At 34.1% G+C, this 20,385-nt stretch overlaps 1 protein-coding gene across 1 annotated transcript; it reads right to left on the bottom strand.

Moving 5' to 3' along the window:
* Positions 1 to 483: 483 nt before the first annotated feature.
* LOC122045866 (chromatin-remodeling ATPase INO80-like) lies at positions 484 to 17,240 on the bottom strand. Its single transcript, XM_042606269.1, has 22 exons — positions 16,970 to 17,240; positions 16,487 to 16,574; positions 15,433 to 16,289; positions 15,137 to 15,337; positions 14,924 to 15,034; positions 10,293 to 10,723; positions 10,050 to 10,158; positions 9,899 to 9,979; positions 8,443 to 8,615; positions 8,216 to 8,341; positions 7,889 to 8,050; positions 7,756 to 7,813; positions 5,842 to 6,072; positions 5,501 to 5,644; positions 4,816 to 5,376; positions 4,459 to 4,713; positions 4,192 to 4,299; positions 3,380 to 3,474; positions 2,646 to 2,802; positions 1,849 to 2,046; positions 1,460 to 1,591; positions 484 to 1,201 (listed from the first exon to the last, which is right to left on the bottom strand). Exons 1-22 carry the CDS (start codon positions 17,030 to 17,032, stop codon positions 986 to 988), a joined length of 4,557 nt encoding a protein of 1,518 aa, XP_042462203.1. The 5' UTR covers positions 17,033 to 17,240; the 3' UTR covers positions 484 to 985.
* Positions 17,241 to 20,385: the final 3,145 nt, after the last annotated feature.

Below are 20,385 nucleotides of genomic sequence, written 5' to 3' on the forward strand. Positions count from 1 at the left end.
GTGTGACTACCGTCCTCCTTGGAGTGTGAAAAAATCCAAAAAATTTTAAAACCCTCAAAAATACACCAAAATAATCGGTGGAGTGCTTGCTTAGAATTTCAACCGGTGAGCAGGCTCCAATAGAAAGGGACTCAGAATTTTTAATATAAAAAAAAACTAAAAAATAGCTCTGCCACTTTAAATCGACGTGGAAATTTATATATGTTTTAAAGACAAACCCTTTTCTATAAACCGTTACGATAGCAATAATACTCGGATCACATTAAATTTATTATATACAATCTAATAATTTATTATATATATAATCTTATCAGCAAGACACAATAACTTTATTATTGCATTAAAACTCCTATTATTATTTAAAATATTACTTTTAAAAATAAGATAAAATTAAATTATATTAAATTTTAACAAATTAAAGGGACCTCCAAACCTCTTTTTGTCTACCACTCGCTCCATGAGCCATGCCCCAAAACTACACAGTTAACAAAAAACAAAAGCCTTGCAACAATTTATTTACACTGTTCTTTAATGCATCTTATTTTGCAACACTTTAAAGTTCTTCCAGCAAAAGACGATATCTCATCTCTCCAACAAAAGAATATATTATCGAAAAAAAAAAAAACAACTTAACATGATCCAAAAGCTCCTAATAGTTTTCAGTGTCAAAGTCTGATAGTTGGTAGGCAGCTGAATCCCATATCAAAACTCTCCTGGATGCATTTGAGGATAAACTATCTACAATTTGCACAAGTAATTGGATCTCTTTCCACTATAAAGCTCGAGCGCGCTAGATCACGCGGCAGGCGGCAGTGCCGCACTTTCGATGCATGACAGTTCAGAAACCTTGGGTTGCCAAAGAATCCACGAGAGAAGGTTTAGATACGATGGAATTGGTGAAGGTTAAGGTGGTGTGCCTTCCTGTAAATCAGCTGTAGTTGCCAGTATGATAGTCGTGAGAAGACAGCTGGTATTCGAAGGAGTTCTAGTCGACTGCCGTATTGGCTACAGAGTTGTAAGCAGGTTCAAGGTTTTCATTAACACTCTTTGTCGGTCTTTTTGCTCTTTTTGGCCTCTGGTCGGGAGGGTGATCTTCCTCGTAGCCACTTGGACTGCGTTCATCAGGTTCAGCTACATAACCTGCTGTTTTACGAGTGTTCTGCAGCTTTGAAGGATTATGCTTCTGGGAACTCGATTTCCTCTGGGTGAAGGATTCAAGGGAACCACCGAAACCAAAGTTAGAACAGCAAATCAATTTTCTGAACATATTCTCCATGATTAAATGAAATAGAATTCTGATTATGATATTAACTAATTGCATCATTTCTATCTTAGCTAAGAATCATTTTATTGAACTTAAATGAAACATAAACACAGAAAATAAATAATTCTAATCATTCATCACAAAAGTTAGAGATGCATGTCATAGAATATTGAAGTCATGGTAGCCGAACGATACCTTTCTGTTATGTGTACTTTTTCCCAAATCATTTTCCACTGGAACACCATTTGTCAAGTCTTCCAGAGATACATCACCATCTGCGTCTACTCTTATCCCTTTCAATCGTTTTTTCTTCTGTCGTTCCTTAGGCTGCCAACGAAAAATGATAACTATAGTCAGAGATACAGAAAGCACATCAGGGTGGCAAAAGCCATCAGTAGGTGCAAAATGTATGCGTATCTACAACAAAATTCATAAGCTGGAGATAGGTTCTTCCACATTACATAACCTGATTATAGAAATGCTTATCCAAATTTGGGTGCGAGATTTACTTCGAAAAATTTGCATTTAAATAATGTGAGAAGGTTGATTCTTTAACAGGAAAACAATAAAGTAAAAGGAAGTACCATCTGTGGCGGTACTTCTTTCAACTTCTGCTCCAATTGTGCATCGTCAAGGAGAAAGGAAACTACATCCTCGGGCGGAGGATCACCCTGAACATGGCCACCTGTCATGACCAACTGCTGCACCATATTCTTTTGGCTCGCTCTCTGTAAAATTTTTTCGTCGACTGTTTCTTTGCAAATCAATCTATACACAGAAACCTGAGTAGAGAAATCAAATCAAGGCAAGCATTTTGTTAACACCTCAGTAATGGACACCACAAGGTTGCAATGTAGCAACTGGGACCGAATGAATTACCAAGACAAAGAACATAGCTCAGTCCCAACAATATTTACATTCTATCATCAAATTGCTATAAACATTACAAGGATATGTTCAAAATTCAACCAGTCGGCGTTCATTAAATTTGCTCCAGAAGGGACAGAGAAGTTCATTAGCCAAGAAAACATAAATGTCTAATCCTCAGCTACGCAAAACATTTTACATAGCAGAATGGAAAACAAAAGAAAACATGAAAAATAATTTATCCAAAAAATAAAAGGTAGTATGCAGAATCCTCATGTCTCATTTCTTAGCAGATGCATAGATTTCATGTCTCTAACAAATAGATCCATTATTTTCTATTCTCTTTTTTTCTAATTTTTCATGATAAATATATTATTTTTTTTTGCAATTCTCTTTCAATTTCCAATTTTTAAATGAAAAATGAAGGAAAAAAAAAAATCACAACCAATCATCTTCACTTAACAGCTAATATTTCCAGATAATATGAAAATGGAGATTTTGCTGATTTACTTACGTCCTTTGTTTGTCCCAATCGATGTGCCCTATCCATCGCTTGCAAGTCCAATGTTGGATTCCAGTCACTCTCATAGAAGATCACAGTATCAGCAGCAGTTAGATTAATACCAAGACCTCCAGCCCTCGTACTCAGCAGAAAAACAAATATATCATTCCTGCAAGGAAAGGGTACTATGACAATCAAGACCAAAGTGGTAATAAGCTTCATCATCATATCTATGAGTAATTATTGATATACTAAGTTTAAAGATTATTTCATGTCCAGCTACAAGTTTAAATTACTTCATTTGTATTACTTGTTTCAATTAAGATCTCCCAATAATAAAAATAATATACGTGATGAATCCAATGTTATTCAATCACTATATAATTTGACATTGTATAGCTAAATTATAATGATATCCGAAATGCTAGCATAGCATGCCACATATCATCAAGAAAAACATATAAGATTTGAATTTATGGTAATTCTAGCTGATGTCGCATGCCACATAATATAATGATATATACATCATGTATAAAGTCACCTTCACCAGTAACATTATGGTAAGTCATTTTGAAGATTAACGAAGTTTGCACAAGCAAATACAATTTAATAAATTTGAAGCATGTGCTATTTTTGAAATAACCTTGAAAGTAGTATGCTATATATAGATTAATTTATCTTACAGTGAGAACCTGTAAAGATTAAATGCATGCTCATGCCACATTATTAGAAGAGGGATTACATACCTACGCTGAAAATCCCTCACCATGTCACGACGGTCCATAATAGTAGATGATCCATCTAATCGGAAGTACTTGTATTTCCTGTAGTTCATATAATCCTGGAAAATATTTGATAACATCCTCATAAGAAGTTACAAGTTTGTGATAACAAGAGGCTGAAGGAATGTTATTGCAAGTTTATAACATCCTGAAAACATCTTTCATTGAGGGCATTCAGTTAAATAACCTACATAGCTTAATCCCTAGTACATATGCCAAATAAGTTGATAATCAGTAAAAAAAGGCAAAGAAATTTTTGCAATTCAAAACCACATTTGTAGTAATAGAAGCATTGATCTTGATAATGTCAACTATCCTTGTCCCTTCATTGACAGCTATTAAAACAGCATGCTACTCGAGAACAAATCATGTATCTCAAGGAAAAAAACTTTAATATGAAAAAAACCAGCATCCCTTGCATATCCTCGAGTCAACTAGAAGATACTATGTGAAAAATGAAGTAAACAGGATTGACAGAAGCTTCTAGAAGAAAATTATATATGATATTGAAAAGAACATTACAAATAAAACAGGATTGTTGTAAGCAGAAAGTTAAAATAGCGGTGATTTAAATGAATGATTAAAATCAACCTAAATGAGGACCAGTACAATTATATTTCATCTCGCAATTACTTTCAGGGAACTTAAAAGACAATTTCTATAATCTAATAGTAGTCACTAATGGTTTGCAGAAAGTATATACAACATAAAGAAAGGTAAATTTGGTCCAAGAAATAGTGCATATATATATCAGGAAGACAAGAGGCTATAAATACCTCAAGTATATTTAACATTTTTGTCATCTGCACAAATAAAAGAACACGATGATTTTCAGCCCGCAGACGTTTCAATAGCACGTCCAGAGTTTGAAGTTTCCCAGAGTCCTAGAAAAAGATTATGCATATCAACATATATATCAAATGGCTAACTTAAACAGTATTAGCTGAAATATCTAAAAGAAAGGAAGCCCAAAAGACATTCTACAAAAAAGATCCAATGAGTCATCAATTATTCCAATTTTCCTGAAAATAAAAATCAAGTACCGTAAGCATTTTAGCAGGATCAAAGTTTCGCACGGGTGGAGAAGAACCAAAAATCCTATAAGGGAGCTGAAAAACGGGCTCAATGACATTTGACCCTGAAATCTCTTCTATCAAAGGGTGAGAATGAATAGGCATTCTAGGACCATTAAATTCAGAGGTCCGAGCAAATCCAACAAACAATTTCTTCATCCAAGGGTGATGAAGCTCCTCGGTCATTTGGTAGGCAAAGCTTCTGTCAGAGCATTGAACATGTATCTGTGGAAGAGAAAAAATATTAAAGAAATTACACAGAGTAGCAACAATAAACATGGATATCTGCTTTATATTGAAAGAAAAAAGAGAGACTGTCAAACTTACAGGTGGAGATCTGGCCCGTGGAATAAATGCATATATAGCACGCAAAAGCCTGGCATTCATTATAAACCGATCTTGATGGGAAGTAACCAAAGCCTCATATGGAGCATCAATAGAACCAGTTGAAAACCTTTTTCTAAGTAAGCTTGATTCAGATTTTGCTGGTAACAACAACATCCGTGCAACAGTTCGAATATTTTGTTTATCCAGGTGAGTGCTTTCGAGATCATTGCCTTCTTTTTCCATAAACAAGTCTAAGATTTCCTCGACCAACTGCCTATCACACCTTATTACAGAAAACAACAACCGCTCGAGTAGTGAACACTTGGCTAAGAAGGTAACTTCACCTGGTGATAAATTCAGCAGTCGTGTAAACCCAAAAGTTCCACTAAGTTCAGAAGTCTCATTTAAGAGGTTATGTTGTAACACTCCAGAATGATAAACACTATCTGGAGAAAATATATCAAAAAATCGGCCAAAACTTCCACGGTTAAGACAGTGTAGAGCAAAAGGAACAGGTGCTCCAGAATTATGGAGCATTTCTTGATGGACCAGTTTTGGCACCTTAAGAACAAAAAAACAAATGCCAGTTAAAGATGAGAAATTTGCAAAATACAGAACATAATATCTAAACATGAAAAAGGATGAAGACCTAACAATCCCCAAAAAGAAAGCTATGAAAAAGCACCTTATACAATATGGGATTCCTGTTTCCCGCATAATGTACATCGATTCCTCCAAATGGAGATGGAAGAAGTGAATTTGGTATCTCTGCAAAGCAAAAATATGAGCTTCCTTCATTACGTTCAAACAACTCTGGATGGTTACACACCTACAATTCCAAAAAATGGAAAACATACTCAGAGGTCCTTCATCATTAGGCAATGACATATTACATGCACAGTTCCAGAATTCAGTTATAAATCTACAGTGTAGTGTAGTGTGGTGTACTGAATATACCACAGGGTAACAAAGGAAAAACACAAATAGAAAAAAATACAACTGGACAGAACTTGATGGAAAGTTTACCTTCCGTAATTGCATAACAATATTCATCAAGTTCTTTATTTTCTTCTCATTCAGATGGCCATGGCTACCATCAAAAAGTTCAGCAAGTGATATCTTGTTTTTTATAGCACGATAAAAGACCTGCTGTCGAGAACTCAAGTTACAGTGAACTGTGATTTCTTTCTTCCCTGTCATCTCTGATATAACATCTTTCTTTACACGTCTCAACATGAAAGGCTTCAAAACTCCATGCTAAAGAAATAAAAATAAAAATCATATTGATTACACAACATGGCTATATAGAGAAAGGAGAAAAGGTAAAACCAGATATGATGAACATAGAATGATCTATTTTGAATTTAGATAACGAGTAGATAAAATAATATCTTCAACCCTCACAAAGTATGTGACAGAATCATTTTGTGAGAATTGACCTAAATACACATATCATGGGTTATCCAGATATTTTTTGCTTATGGAAAGAAACCATCATGGTTTTATCCCTGTAAAAAGGTGCCCGAAGAGAGGAAGTTTCTTTTGGCTGATCAGAATCAGGATCAGCTGAGTTGGATCAGATTGGTGAAGAGTGATCTGATATTTGTCAAGAAAGTGCACACCCACTAAGAACATCAAGGAATTTGATGAAAAACTTCCAAATCATGCCAAATGCATCTGAAGTTGACCAATAAGCAGCTTCTATGCACAAAAAAAAAGATGCACATAAAAAAAAAAATTGCCATTTGCCATGTGCTCAAGCAATAGGATGCCATGTGGGTAATACAGAAGGGACATTGAGACTCAAAGTGTCCAGAAGGAGAGGCAGGTGCAATGATGCAAAACTGCTTATGCGCAGTGGAGTGGAGTGGGGGTGGAGCCTGAGGAAGGAAGAGGTAGAGAAGACATGTAATTTATATAACGTACTATATTATTAAGCAATAAAATAGTAACCATAATAATAGCTAACACTTATTATTAAGTAATAACTTTGGATACCTAACAATATTGAGAAAACAGAATAAATGCATTAGTATTAATTAAATTTGGAAGTGTATACTAACAATCCAATATGATAATAGTCCAATATTGTTTATTAATAATTTATATCAATTAATCAATATTACTCATTAATTATATACATATGATATAAGAGTCATATATAAAAAATCTGATATTATTTAATATTTAGTGAGATATGCCAGAAACAAATTGTTAAATTTTCAGATCATGTGTTTTTGTCACTTGCATTCACTTATTAAGTCTATCAAGATAACAGTTAAGGAATGATTGATAAAGCGTTGGTTTTTAGTTCTTATTTCTTTCCACTTGCAGTAACTTATTTAAACATATCTAAACAATAGTTAAGGAGTTATTACTAAAGACAAAATCTGACTGAAAAATTGAAAGAAGAGTTGAAGATAAATGGTATTAAACATAATCAATTAGGACATAATTGCAATTATCTTTTATTTTGATAAACACATTAACTATAGTATATATATTATATATCAGTTGGTAAAACAACTGATTAACAAAACTAGTGAGATATAATGCTGCAAAACAAACATAAAACTAGTTGCCAAGAAGCATAGCCAATAATCTAGACATCAAATATTAGAGAAAATCTCACATTTTAAGTTAGCATGTAAATTTACCAGTGGAGAATTATATATTAAATGAGTTTGAAAATAAATTTTACTGATTAGGACTACTTGATAAACCAGCATATTAACTTCATAGATAATGGAGAATAACTCAATAGACAATAAGAAATTACATCTTGAATGACTTAAAAAAAAACTTTGATTTATTATGAAAGCATGTCTCAGAAAAAAAAAAAAGAATGAGACTGAATGTTGGCAACCTACACTTTTTCCTCCCATTAAACATAGAGCTATTGGACAAATTAACTTATAGAAAGTAACAATAAGCACGTACCAGTCTGTTGAGCTGATGCTCATTCAGGGTGCCTCCATGCTCTGCATGGCTCTCGATGCTGAAAAAGAACATAAATTAAACAATAGGGAGAATAAAATGCTTTAAAAAGAATGATAATCCTATGAAAATATACCCTTTAGAGAACCACTCATTAAATTGTTCGTGGCTGTCAAATAAAGTAGGCATGATAAAATGGAGAAGAGCCCACAGCTCGGCCATGTTATTCTGTATAGGTGTCCCAGTCAGAAGCAAGCGATTTCTACAGTTAAAGCTGAGTAATGTCTTCCAACGAATACTACAGAAGGCAAATGTAACAAGTTTATAGGTGGGTTTTCACAAGAAAAAAATACTACTGCAGCAAGAATGCTAGCATGAACAAAACTACATAATGACTAAAAAACACAGAATCTATAAGTGACCAGCAAAAAAAGAAATATCAGGTATACAAATAAAAAATCACCTATGTGAACTTTTTATTGCCTGAGCTTCATCTAAAACCATATACTGCCATTTCAAACGCCGCAAAAACCTTTCATCAGCTATAATCAACTGGTAACTGGTAATTAGTATGTGGAATCTTGCCTCCCTGAAGATAAATATGTTATTATTGGTTCCACAATGCAAAGTCGGAGGATGAAAGGTTAGACATGAAAAAAAATGTGTATGCAATAACAAAGGCATACTTACTTTCTGTACAAACGCTTTGCGTTGATGTTTTTCCTAAGTACTGCTCTCTCTTGATTTCCACCCCAGTATGGAAGTGTTCTAAATTCAGGGCAAAACCTACTGATTTCATCAGCCCAATTATTCAAGACAGAGGCTGGTGCAACCACCAGAAAAGGACCCCAAATATTTTTTTCCTGATCACATGTCAGTTAAATATCAAAACACACGAAATGAATGTAGCTATGTGAAATTAAAGTATATTTCAAGAATCTGAAAATAATTTTAGAGAAAAAAAATAGTATTTTAAATACATCTAATAGACGAACAGAAAAACCATATAAAAGAGAACCAAATCTACAAAAGCAAGAAATACAACTTCAAGGCTCATTTAACTTGACCAGATGAAGATGAAGAAAACAAAATTGGACAGAGTCTGGATCGCTCATTTACAATTTTCTGATTTTTTTTGCACCCCTCCTTGTCTCATCCTCACCTTTTTATCCACCCAAGACAAACAAGCCAAAGATTAAGCTTGGCTGTGTTTAAGTTAAAAATTATAAAGGTGGTGGAAAATACAGGTTTAACCCACAAATGGTATTTGCTTATTAGGTGGCAAAGTTACTATAGTGTCAGTTATCAGTTTTCATTTTTCCTTGAAAATTTAAATATTTTTCATTAGCATTTTGACACCATTAACCTCTAATAAATATGAAGGTGTAAAAAAAATAAATGATTAATATTTGTTTGGTTTTTCATTTTAAATCCTCAAAATCTAGTTTCTAAAAAGTGAAACCAGAGTATAACATTTTCACGAACCAAACAAGGCACATTTAGGTTTCATTTAGTCTTGCTCAACCTGTTGCACGACCCGACCTCTCCCCGAACCAAATAAGGAACTTAAATGCTGTTTTGTCCCTCTCGACTTACCAGTAACCGTGACTCAACATATTAAAGCACCAACTTAAGTTTTCTGTTTCACTTTTGTCATTGTGGTTGTTGTTGTTTAAGTAGGAAACCAACCACTTCGCATCTTGACTATGTCCCTTAATGCCTAAACTAAGCAAGACACATTTAGGTTTCATTTAGTCTTGCTCATTTAGGTTTCATTTAGTCTTGCTCAACCTGTTGCACGACCCAACTTAAGTTTTCTTTTTCACTTTTGCCATTGTGGTTGTTGTTGTTTAAGTAGGAAACCAAACACTTCACATCTTGCCTATGTCCTTTTATGCCTAAACTAAAACCGAATGTTTCATGTCTTGGCTGTCCCTCTATGCAAAAGGAACCTTTTGCAAGTTGGTTTATTCAAGGTCGTACTATGTCTTCACTAGTCACCTTAATCATCCTTTGTCATTAAAGAATTTGTCATAACTAATAAGCATTGGGTTACCATCATCCCAGAAGTTCATTGTCAAATTCAATAACAGATATCTGGAATAGCATTCAAAATAGCTTAGACACCTCATAATCAGTCACAAACCTCAGCTAAATGAGCTAAGAAGGCCATAGCTTGAATTGTCTTTCCGAGCCCCATTTCATCAGCAAGAATTCCATTCAAACCCTGTATACAAGTGAAAAATCAAGTAATATAAATATAATCTTAGAGAGAGCACTTCAAACATATGCATTACCTGCTCATAACAGTTAACTAGCCATTGTAATCCCTTTAACTGATATTCTTTAAGATGCCCTTTAAACATATCTGGTGTTTGCACTGTTGATGATACAGGCATTGTAGAGCTGCAAATAAGGTTTTTATTGATGTGACACCAGAAAGTAAAAGATATCAACTCAAGAATATTAAAGGCTGGAGTTCAAAACATCTTTTAAAAATGTTGGGTCACTAAATACTTGGTGCTTAGAGAGTGACTTACGGGTTCAGGAGGTCTATGTTACTGGACCCTGTAGCAATAGAGTCATTTGCTTGATCCCCAGTGTCAACTTGTCGAAGTTTTAAACAAGCATTGTCAAATTCATTTGTTATCTTTTTCTGCTGAGAGACTGCCTGTTTAGCAGCCCTGAGAGCTTCCTTTTTTAGTTCAGCTTCCTCTGGATCCTCTTCCTCCCCTGGTTCGAAATCAGAAATAGTTGATTTTTCTTCTTGAGGTTCAGCTTCTTCTTCTTCTTCAACAGATGCAGTTTCAGCAGGTTGTGTCGAAGACTTGTTCCCCATGAAATGACTGTATAGTTCAGTCTGTGATATGAGAAAGTTAAGCCTCTGCTGTTGTCTCTTAGCTTCGCGAAGTTCTTCCTCACGCTTCAAAGCTTCAGCAGCATCTCTTTCTTCTTTCTTCCTTAATTCAGCCTAGAAAGATTATTTCAGTTAACTTCAAACCTCATAGAAGTATATGTTCATAAAAGACAGAATGTTACTTTATTAAAATAAACAGATGAAGAAAAACTAGTATAATTTATCAGAGAATCAAAAATCACATAGTATTAAATATCATTTCCTAACAACTTAACTCCGCCAATGATGAATTACTCCGTCATGGCCGGTCCCAAGACTGGATAAAGGAGAAGGGTTGTGTTAGATTGTCAATAGCATTGAACTATAACAAATGTTCAATGAATGGATCCATTACACTATTATGTTAATGCTGAGTTGTTACTAGGAAGGAACACGTTGCAAGGTCCAAACATTTCGACAAGAACCGCTACATCTCCAGAATTTAGGTATAGTGTTAAATATTCAAGAGTTTGGGTGGCAAGGTCCAATTGTAGCATATCGGCAAGGGCTGCTACATCTCCATGAGAACTTGGGTATAGTATTAAATAAGCAAAAATCCTCACACCATAGGTTGGATAAGAATAAATATTATAAAAAAACTAATAGTCTAAGATTTGGAACATGGAACAGAACACTAGTAAAGCAATTGAGATAGTAGACATGATGATTAAGAGAAGAATTAGTATTTTGTGTGTACAAGAGAAAAAATGAGAAGGCAAAGATAATAGAAAACTCAGGTTTTAAGTTATGGTATGCAGGAAAAAGTAAAACAAGAAATTGAGTAGATATTGTTGTAGATAGTTCGTTAAAGAATAAAATTGTTGGAGTAATTAGAAAGGGAATAGAATTATAACTCTTAAGATAGTAATGACGAATGAAACTATGAACATAATTAGTATATATACACCTAAGTAGGATTAGATGGAGGTTTTGGAATGGCCTAAATAAAGTATTACAAAACATTCCACTGAATGAAATGTTTAATATGTGATCTAAAAGAGCATGTAAGAGTAAAAAATGAAGATTATGAGAGGGTACATAAGAGTTATGGGTTTGGAACAAGAAATAAAGAAGAGAAAAATATATTAGATTTTGCAATAGCATATAACTTTATACTAGCTAATACGTTTTTTAAGAAAAAAGAACGCTTGGTCGAATAATAAATCACAATTTGACTTTCTTATGGTTAGGAAGAGGGATAAAAAGATTTATAAAGATTGCAAGGTCATTCCTTGATAATCTTAACTACCCAAGATCGGTTAGTAGTGTTGGATATATGCCTCAATATTAATAGAAGAAAAATATACACAACTCCTATAATTACGTGGTAGAAGTTAAAGGATAGGAAGCAAAACATAGTTAAGGAAAAGGTAGGAGCACGCCTCTAATACAACAAGAGATAAAATAATATCAAAGTTAAAAAATAATAGCAACAATGTACTCAGTGAGTCAAAGGGGCATGCACCACCAAATAAGGAATCATAGTAATGGAATGAAAAAGTACAACAGAAAGTGAAGAAACCACAAATAACCTATAAAACATTATATATTTGTAAGAATGAGAAAAATTTAAATATATATATATAATATCTAAGAAAAGGCTAATAAAGCAGTAAATGAAGAAAAAAAATGAAACTTTTGAACAGTTATATCAAAAATTGGATAAAAAGGAAGAAAAAAGAAAATAGCTGAAATGAGAGAGAGGAAAACAAGAAATTTTATCCAAATAAGATATATTGAAGATAAATGCAATATAGTATTAGTAAATGATGGAAAAATAAAAGTGCGGTGGAAGATATATTTTCAGGTTTAGGTGGTCAACTTAACTTAAGTAGGTTAAATGAGTATAAAAGTTTACAAGCTTTAAATGGGATACAAAATAGAAAAGTCGTTAGACTAGATGATGTCGATAAAGGTATGAAAATGTTTAAGGAAAAAATGTATTAAATGACTTACAAATTTATTTAACATGATATTTAAAAGGAAAAAAAACTTGATCAGAGGATAAGTACTCAAGCTCCCTTATATAAGAACAAGGGAGACATATAAAATTGTATAAACTATAGGGAATTAAACTAATGAGTCATATCATGAAACTTTGAGAAAGAGTAATACAAATAAGATTAAGGAGACCACGGTGACCAAAAATTAATTTAGGTAAATGCTTACAAGATCGACAATAGAAACTATACATCTTATCAGGCAACTAGTTGAAAAATATTGGGAGCAAAAGCAAGATCTACACATGGTATTTATTGACTTAGAAAAAACTTATGATAGAGTTATAAGAGAAAGTATATAGAAAATTCTAGAAAAAAAGAGGTGTTGCATAACATATATTGAACTAATTAAAGATATGTACGAGGATATACCGATCAAGTGAAGATTTCAGGCATATTAAGTGAAACATTTTCAATAAAGATAGAATTACATCAAGGATCAACTCTAAGTCTCTATCTTTTTATACTAATCATGAACGAACTCATCCAAAGATAGTATTATGGTGCATGTTATTTGCAGATGATATTGTTTTGGTAAATGAGACACGTGAAGAAGTAAATGCTAAACTAGAATATTTATAGGAAACACTAGAAGTGAAATGTTTTAGATTTAGTAAAGATAGAATATGTGGAATTTAAGTTTAGCAATATCAGACATAATGAAATAATTATTAAGATAGGAGAGTTGTCTGAGAATTTTAAGTATTTAGAATTATTTTTGCAAAACAATATAGGGATTTGAAAGAGATGTCTTACGTAGAATATAAGCAAGATGATTGAAATGAAGGTTAGCATTGAGTGTTGTATGTGACCGTAAAGTATCTCTAAAACTTATTCTACAAACGACAGTTTAGTACATTAGCAGAATAAGAAATGAGAGCACATGAGTAGAAGACTTGCTATGTTATATGGCATTGAATGTTGAGCTATGACTCGAGAACATAAGCAGAAGATAAAAGTTGTAGAGATGAGGATGTTAAGATGGATGTATGGACATACGAGAATAGATAGAATAAGAAAAAAGAGCATTAGAGAGAAAGATAAAGTTACATTTATTGAGGGAAAACTTCGAGAAATACATTTAAGATGATATGAACATGTACTTAAACGATCAATAAATATCTCAGTTAGGTGATGTGAAACTGTGACAGATACACAAATCAAATAAAAAAGTGAAAGACCAAAAAAGACTTGGTTAGTAACAATAAAATAAGATAAGATTTATTTAAATATAGATGATGATATAATAGGGAATAGAGTCCAATAGCATATAAGGATCCATATAGCCGACCCCATAAGGCTTGATTGTTGTTGTAGTATTTCCTAACAACTTAAAAGCAAAATTGAGTTCCCTCATCTCAAATACAAGATCACTAGTTTGGACAACTAACATTACATGCCATAAAAAAATTAAAATCTAAAGAAAATAATGGCAACTGAGACTACTTAGCACATAGATCGCCATCAATAAACCATGTGTCAGCTACATGATTTTAGTTATAACATTCTAACTTTATAGAGTAAAAAGTAAAAAAAAATAATAGTTGCCCTATTAAACATTCTATGAACCAAAAAATATTCTAGTAGTTATCTTTGTACTGACTAGCAGCAAAGACTCCAACTCTCAAGAAAAACCAAAGATCTTTGCCCCTTATTTTATTGGAGAGTAGAACAGATCTTCTAGGAACTTGAATCAAAGGAACTCTATCCTAATTATTAATAACAAAAATATAAAGTAACAAATCCAAGAACAAAAAAGATAAAATATCCAACAGCCAACTCTCTCTAAAATTAATAGTTATTTAATCAAATTTACAACCAGTTCTGGCTTGGCCCCAAATTCTAGGAGGTTACAATAAATAACTAGCCATGGTTAGCAACACCAATTGTCAAGTGTTCATGAACTCAAGACTGATGATGTGAAAATATGGCATATATATACAACAAAAAAGTACATGCAACATCTTTTAAAGTACATCTCTTACTTACAAAATTAATGAAACCTCGTAAATCTACACAAACTATGCCATATAAACCAATATCAATAAGTTTTCAAACTTAAAGAGGTGAAGAAAATTTTAACAAGAAACCAATCAAAACTTTATGACTATTCAAAAGACAATTTAATGAATTAACTTGTTAGAACAAGGTTCAAGCTATAGTTAGTCATACAAGGAGAAGGGAAAAAGATAAGAAGAGCATAACCAGTCTGGTAAATGTTCACCAAAGATCACACTAAAGATACTTATAACAAGGAAGAGATCAGCAACATTACCTGTTCCTTATCTACTTTTTTCCAGAATATCAACATGTCTCTGGCTAGCCTTCTAGTGCGAACTGCCGCACTTCTCATAAATCTGAGTGACCTACTGACCTTCAACTTTACCTGAAATTTTTATGTACATTCAATCAGGAATGAAGAAAAGAGGACAGATCTCATGATTAAGAAAATGACAAACAAGTTGATGCAGAACAAGGGAAACATTACCTCTCTCTGACAAGTCTCTGAAAAGCGTTTAGCATCTGCAAGTTGTTTCTTGTGGAAACTTGTAAATATCTTATGATGCTTTGGAATATCTCTTCTAACCATATTAGCCCAAACTTTCCCTATCTTCTCCATCTCTTCCTTCTCAATTTCAGACGGATCTTTCTTCACTACTAGCTTCTTCGGTAAACTTCGTTCAATAATCTATAATCAAACAAAAGATTATTCAAAATAAGAAAAAGCAACCTGTTTACCTGAGTGCACCAGACTAATAATCATTTTCTTAGGCAAAAAATAACCTCATAGGTGTCTCCTCTCTCCAAGACTTTGACATAATAAACCTGTAAAGTACCAGAATCTGACATAATGTGCCGCCGAATCCTACCAGCTGCACCTTCTGGTATTGAGAATGCATTCAGACCAATGTCACATATCTGAAGTGTGAATTTTTTGTCTGAATTTCCAGATGGAAGTCCACTCAACCTTGCCTGGAGAGATTCATATTGTGGTTGAGGCTCCCCCAATCCGCCTCGGTCATAATTATCAAACCTCTTATAGGTAGAAATCACGGCTGCTAGAGACCTCAAATCTAAAGGGCCTTTAAGAAAGTTCTCTTCGACTATAATGTCAGCAATGTTTGGCAAGTTCAGAGAACTCACAAGCTTATCATAAGTGGGAGGAATTCGATATGTGATGCCCTCACCAATGTCCAAATAACTGGACTCCATGGACAAAGTGTTCCTATTACCCACATAATAATCAGCTTCAAAATCAGCTCCATAGTATCCGGGTGATATTTCCATCTCATGCACTATTGGTTCCTCAGCAGAAACCAGAGGCTCAGAATTGAACTTCCTTCTTTTACTACCATGACTTCGCTTAGAACCTGGCATTCCCATGCGTGTGGAAGCCAACCCTGCCGATGAGTCTTTAGGCATCACTGTCCTATATCTCTGCATGTGTTCACTAAGCATGGCTCTGTATTGCTCCTCTGTTATTCCATTTTCATAATCTTCATCAATCTCATCATTGCTGTCAGTATCATTCCTCATGGTTGAGCTTGGAAGATCCTCAAACTGAATATCATGCCTCTGTCTCCTCCTTATCATCCCTGGTGACCTTTCTCCATTGCACTGCTCATAGAGGTGCTCTTGGTCTGATTTAAAAACAGAGTACAAAAACGAAGAATTAGAACATGATTGACTAGAAATACCCAATATCACATCAAAATAATGTGTGACACTGGATTCAAGTAACTGAGTCGAGAACTTGTTCTATGATCTTTCCAACTGCAAACAGTAAATAAAAAAAAATAAGAATAAGAACAAGCAGAGAGTATAGAAGGAGAAAAACCTTGGCTACTTCGGTTCTCATCTTGACTGCTATCCCCGTAACTGTGGAAATCATCATCTCCTTGTGGAACACGAAAGGTCATCAATGGCTACATGAAAACCCAAGGACATCAATAACAATGCACCACAAGCAATAAACCTATCAGGACACCCTCAGCTAAGTGAACAAAAAATACAATTTTTATCACCGAAAAAAGCAGCAAAAACCAAACAAACACGAAGAAACTAGACAACTCAACAATAATAACACTACTCGTGATGCTGGTGATACCGCCACAACACCAATACCGATAACCTAAAACCATGCGGAAGAGATGAATCCTAAAGTGTTTGCCACTGCAAGTCCCAATGCTATCAAGTTTAAGTAGTCGAGAGCAACAAAAATCCCCCAATAGAAATCAACCTCAGAAGACGGGAAGCAATCTCGAGCCGCACGATCAAGCGAAGAGGAGGGAAAGGGAATGGACGGAGCGGCGGCAGTTACCTCGAGGTTGAAGAGGCTGGAGTAGGAGAGGCCGTTTTTGGAGTGGTGCCGACGCGGCTCCATGGGGCGGCGAGGCGAGGCGACGTCGCGGCGTCGCGGCGAAACCCTAGGATCAGCCTAGAAGGAGGAGGAGGAGCAGGAGGAGGAGGAGGAGGAGGAATAAGAAGCGGAGGAGACGAGTCGGCACGTGCGAAGAAGGGAAATTGCATGGCGAGCGTGTGCCGTAGCGGAAGTATTGGATTTGGTTCGACGGGGTGGGGAGGGAAGGGAAGGGAAGGGGCAGCGGCTATTGTGCGCCGGCCAGCTGGTTCGGTTTCGCTCGCTGCCCCGCTTGCTTAGCTTGTTGGGCCTTAATTAGGCCTCCGGTCTGTGGGCGAATAGTGGGCTTCAATTGGGCCGACTGTCAGGTTTAAACTAATGTTTCGGCTTAATTCGGTCTCATGCATCGTTTCGAATGGTGAAATGGACTGGTGAGTCCATAAAATTTCACCTTCCATAGTTGTGAGGACTCGTTCAGTTAAATTTCACCTTCCATTTTAAGCCCTAAAATTTGTTTAGGGAAACTTAAGTTTGATACCAAGCACCAATGCATACGACACATATCATTCATGTTTCAATGAGTTTAAGAAAGGGATGAAAAGAATTTGTTTCTCCTAACTGCTTGAATTCTAACAACAAAAGAAATTTGTACAAAGAAAACAATCCTATAAACAAAAAAAATGTGGAACCGCCACATCAGCGGCCCCCCTAGAGCCGGTCCCACGGATATGGAGGGAGGTAAATGCAGGTACACATGTGGAAAGTGCATGGCGGAGACGTTACAATCCTATAAACAAAGATCTAGTTCATCGTATCATAGCATCAGAACATGAAAGTATTAAATCAAAGTGATGAAGAACCTGATTAAAGATTTATGTTTTTATCTTTAGCGTCATATAAGAATCACTGAAAAAAAAGAAGAAACAGAAGCAAGAAAAAAGATCTTTCTAAAGAATTAGAGTGTTTTTGGTTCAAAGTTATGGGGAATAAAATATAATCAAATATTATTTGATTCAACTTAGGTAATGCAATAAAAATTTATTTGTTTGAAGGTTTTAATGAATAACTTTGTTTAATATTTTACTATATTACCCTTAGTTACAAAATCCACCATACATAATAATAATAATAATAATAATAATAATAATAATATTATTATTATTATTATTATTATTATTATTTAAACTCTATGTTTTTTTTACTTTTTATTTTTTACATTTTTCTTTATTTTTATTTATTTTTTATTTTTTACATTTTTTTATTTTTTTATTTTTTACAATTCTTTCTATTTTTTATTTTTTTAAGTTTTTTTTTACTTTTTAAACTTTTTTATTATTTTTTTTACATTTTTTCTATTTTTTATTTTTTAATTTTTTTAAAATTTTTTCCTATTTTTATGTTTTTTATTTTTTTACGTTTCTTTTTTTAATTTTTATTTTATTTTTTATATTTTCCAATTTTTTCTTTATGTTTTTTTTGTCACATTTTTCTCTTATCCGAGGGTATTTTGGATTAAAAAAAAATTTGTTAACCCAGAATCAAGAAAAATCTCAATTTTTCAAGATTTTTTTATTTCAGGTTGCATGCACATTTTGCTGATATGCCGGGCATGGAACATTACTCGGGAATCATTGATTACCTAAATCAAACAAGGTTTTCGTTGATAATGGAGAAAGAAAGAAAATGTCACAATATTATAACCCCTTGGGGACCTCTCTCTTATATATACACTCTAATATGTTATCAGCTGTCCCCAGGGCGTAGCACAGATGGGGAGTGCATGGTTCTGTGGCTGAAAGGTCCAGGGGTCGATCCCCGGGGTGTCACTGCCTAGGGTTAACGTCTCCGCCATGCACTTTCCACCTGTGTACCTGCATTTACCTCCCTCCATATCCGTGGGACCGGCTCTAGGGGGGCCGCTGATGTGGCGGTTCCACATTTTTCTAATATGTTATCAGCTCATAAATGATAATAAATTGGTCTAAAAGGTTCTACACATTAAATTTATATCTAATAATCTGAAACCCAATAAACATAAGTTAGATCACTTTAACGGATTCAGATCGTATTCACTTATATAGATTATAATTGAACCCACCTTAAGAGATTAAATTCCATAATCTCCCACTTAAACTATATGTGATGTGTACATGACATACAAATATAACTTTAGTTAATATCAAACTTTATAGGTACAAAATAGCCCCCAAACAATCTAGTCTATCAACTTCATTGATATGACTAAAGAGATTATAACTATTATATATGTCTATAACAAGCCTCAACAGTAATCACAATACTAATGCGATTAATTATATAGATTAAGATGCAGATGTATAGTATGAAAATTACATGAAATATATGAACATCAAATGTTAACCAATAATAGTAAATCATGATACTTTATTTAGAGAGTAAAATAAATAAATAGAATTTTCATTAATATTTTGAACTTTAAATACATACTATAATCAAAACAAAATGTTTGTTTTTATCAATATAAAGTCATAAGTACAAACTCCTACTAGATGAATTCTCCTTCCATATATAAGAAGGACTCTCATATTCACACCATTGTATGAAATACCTTAGGCATCAAGCCTTTGATCAATTGATCAGCCAACATGGAATATATGCTGATGTGCTCTACCATGATCTGACAACTCTAAAACTCTTTTTTTAACCACCAGAAATTTAATGTCAATGTGTTTGGACTTCAACAAACTGTGGTTGTTCTTGGTATACAATTCTGTGACTTTATTATTACAATTGATCTTCAATGGTCTGTCAATAATCTACAATATTGTGATGAAGTTTCGTAGCCAAATATTGTGATTAGATGCTTCATAGTATGCTACCAACTTTGTCTCCATAGTAGAAGTGGCTATCAACATCTTCTTGACACTTTTCCAAGATATAGCCCCTCTAGCAAATATGAAAATATAGTCTGAAGTGCACCTCCTGCTATCTAAGCATCCCATAAAATCAGAGTCTGAATATTCAATCGATATCACCTCCAGTTGATCTTGTTGGATCGAGAATTCGCTAGGGGGTGGTGAATAGCAATTTTAAAAAATATCGAGAGTGAGCAGCGGAAAAAGTGAAAACAATAACAACGCTAACACAAGGTGTTTTACTTGGTTCGGAGCCTTTGTCGACTCCTACTCCAAGGCCCGCACTCGTTGAGTGCTTTCGTTGGGCAATCCAGTAGCAATTCGAAATGTGTATTACAAGTAAAAGTACAATTGCTTTAAAGAAAATAATACTGACAATAAGAAAAATAAAACGATAGCACTTTGTCGGAGAGACATCGCAAGAGCACAACACAGCAATGCAAGAGTTGGAAGACGTTGTAGTCAATTATGTTTTGCTCCAGC

Source organism: Zingiber officinale, chromosome 2B, assembly GCF_018446385.1.
Source record: "Zingiber officinale cultivar Zhangliang chromosome 2B, Zo_v1.1, whole genome shotgun sequence".
Classification (NCBI taxonomy): domain Eukaryota; kingdom Viridiplantae; phylum Streptophyta; class Magnoliopsida; order Zingiberales; family Zingiberaceae; genus Zingiber; species Zingiber officinale.